The 2,906-nt window shown below is 28.5% G+C and overlaps 1 protein-coding gene across 1 annotated transcript; it reads right to left on the bottom strand.

Annotated features, from left to right (window-relative positions):
• Positions 1-223: 223 nt before the first annotated feature.
• LOC107861596 lies at positions 224-2,469 on the bottom strand. Its single transcript, XM_016706884.2, has 9 exons — positions 2,365-2,469; positions 2,078-2,275; positions 1,850-1,906; positions 1,222-1,362; positions 962-1,122; positions 766-886; positions 509-703; positions 371-412; positions 224-268 (listed from the first exon to the last, which is right to left on the bottom strand). Exons 1-9 carry the CDS (start codon positions 2,467-2,469, stop codon positions 224-226), a joined length of 1,065 nt encoding a protein of 354 aa, XP_016562370.2.
• Between the last annotated feature and the right edge of the window lie 437 nt (positions 2,470-2,906).

The following is a 2,906-nucleotide window of genomic DNA, read 5'->3' as shown; positions in this document are numbered from 1 at the left end:
CAAAACACAAAACTAAAACTAATTCAGCATCATACCTAAATCTAGATTGCTAAAAAATTTTAAAATGTAGTTAAGTTTTTAAAGGAAAATCATCACGTCCACTTTTTTAGGGATTTTTCTCCTTCTTAATAACCTTCTTGGCCTTGTTACTGGATAGTTGGTCAACATCATTAGTAACTTGTGATATAGGTCCTCCACTTTTTGGTCTGCCTCTTTTTGAAATTTACATCTTTTTAGGAGAGATTTTCTCGTTATCATACACAAAATCCTAAGACCAAAAGGAGAATAGTATAGGTTTATTTAAAAAAATACATAAATATAGCAATATCCATTATCAATTTTTATTTTTAAATCATTGAAAGTTGAATACCTTCTTAGCATTTGAGCCTTCTTCAACATTGAAATGAAGTTCCTATTTTTATAAATAAAAAGGATTAGACACCTCTTTTAGTGATAAAATTAACATTCTACTATAAATGACTCTTTTTGCTAGTAAAATCATACATACAGTGAAAACATCTTTATTTGGTGACTTCTTGTATTGATTTATCAGTTCTTCATTGTCATTGATCTTCGTAACTCCATATACTCGATCACGTGATTCAATATTTTCTTCTTTAACATTTACTCTAAACATGATGATTCTATCAAGAAGAACATCCAGCTCAATCGGATAGGTACACTCGTACGGAGAATCAAAAATCTAATATGATATTAGTTTTATTAGTATTAGGATTCATAAAACAATGTTAAAAAATAATATACCTCTAACGGACAATATTTTAATTCAGAAGCAGATTTTTCAATGAATGTGATTGCTTTGTTGTTCCAAAGCAATAAAGAGACGATCCCTGTATCATCCATAACCTTAATATGAACCCTATACCTGATAGAATTTTTGGTTTAAATATAAAATCTAGCTAAATTTTTTAGTGCTAAGCAAATAATATTAATCTCAAACCTGTGAGTAACTGTTTGATAATCACAACCACATTTCTTGCAGTGAAATATATTTTTGGCAACTTCTTCGACACTCTTACGGCACTTGATGAAACCTAGGTATGACCAATTGTTTTTAAGTTTCAAATTCACTATTTTTGTAAGAATCCACAAATGCCCAACCTGTAAAAATGAAAAAAATTGTGATAGAACAGTTTGTCATATGTTGCATATAAGTAAGCTTGTTGAAATATAGTGTGAAATTAATATAGAGACTTTTACCTGCACAGAATCAAATAATTCTTTAACATTTTTAAGTTGTACTGTTCCAGCAGCCAATTCTTCAGAAATGGAAAGACTATGTTGAGATATTGATTGACTTAGTATTTCAGGGGTAGCTTCGGACACAGTTCCTAATCTGCACTTTTTATATTAGTGATACATGTAATTTTTATTTTAGTATGGACATAAAAGTAATATAGTATAAAACAAAAACCTCGATTTAAAATCATTAACTTGAGGAAGGTCAGGATTAATCCAAAGCTTGGAGGAATTCCATGTATTCCGTGCAGAATATACCCCTATGAACTTAAACATAGTGTTAGACTAGTAATTTTTTTAAAACTGAATATGATATTTGAAGTGTAAGTTAGATTGTTGATATACCTTGAAATTTATGCACTCTTACAAGCTGCATAACTACGATGACAGGTTCATCAATCAAATTGTGCAAGTGGGACATAATTTTATCAACAAACTTCCCCCAAAATGTTGTTGTAATTGTCTTCCTTCTGCATTAATAACCATATATTAGAAATTAATATTGTAGAAAAATATTAAAAATTAGTAATTGAATCACAATCTTACCCATCATCTTCGATGACAACATTCAAAAATTGACTTGTTGTACCATTTCAGAGCTGATGAGTTTATTTTTCAGCATGACAAACAACTTGTCCGATGACATCTGCAAGATAGACATTTATACAAAAAAAATTCAAATAGTGATGTTTTGGTTCAAACAAATTATTAAGAGAAATGCAAAATTTTATTTACCAAATAGTTGAGTGTCATTAATGTCAATGTGATTTTTCAAATCATTAAATGATCAAAATTTAAAAATATTTAAACCAAAAACTGGATCAGTTGTCTCAACAACAATTGTCTTGGGTGTAAACTCCAGCTTAAATTTATATGCAGTTGTTTTGTAATGAACATTATTAGGCTCAACAACAAAAGTATTCATAAGATACAATCCCATTTCTTTTATTGCATTTTTTTCTCCTCTAAAACGATGGACAACAGATCGTGAAATTGTTGCATGAATTTTTTCTCCCTACAAATAAATAAGTGAGAAATTATAGTCAGGATCAATAATTCAGTATTGGTGTAGTAAGTAGAAAATTATTGAATAATTTAAAATACCTTTTCATCTTGAAGCACTAACTCAATTGATAGAAGAAAATTTGGTTTGTCCTTTGGTGTAGCATGCCACATATGTACAACCCTTACTTTGAAGTTCCAATCCATTTTGTAATTTGAAATTTCACTAATATAATCAACTCTTGCTATGGTTTAGAAGCTGTGTTTTTAGTTTAGAAAAATTTGTATGTATTGGATTGTACTTATAGGAGAAGCTTTACACATTCTGCGTAGAAAGTTATTTTGCAGTTTGCAAGAAAAGATGGAATGTGATTATGAAAAATTAAAATTGTATAAAAAGAAGTTACAAACTGTTAAAACAGTGTGGGAAACGTGAGTATGTGGGTATGAATGTCACGTTTTTTATAAAAATTCTGTAATCTTTTTAATTTTTAATGTATTTTTTTAAAATTATTATTATAAATAATAAATAGGTGTTTTAATAGAAGAAAGTTTTAAACATTGAAAAAGAATGCTCTGTGAAATCTTACAGTTTACTTGAAAATGGGGAATGTGATTTATTAAAAGTTAAAATTGTATAAAAA

Source organism: Capsicum annuum, chromosome 1 (assembly GCF_002878395.1).
Source record: "Capsicum annuum cultivar UCD-10X-F1 chromosome 1, UCD10Xv1.1, whole genome shotgun sequence".
Taxonomy (NCBI): Eukaryota; Viridiplantae; Streptophyta; class Magnoliopsida; order Solanales; family Solanaceae; genus Capsicum; species Capsicum annuum.
Note: the sequence above shows the minus strand (reverse complement) of the source record. Positions and strands in the feature narration are given on the sequence as shown.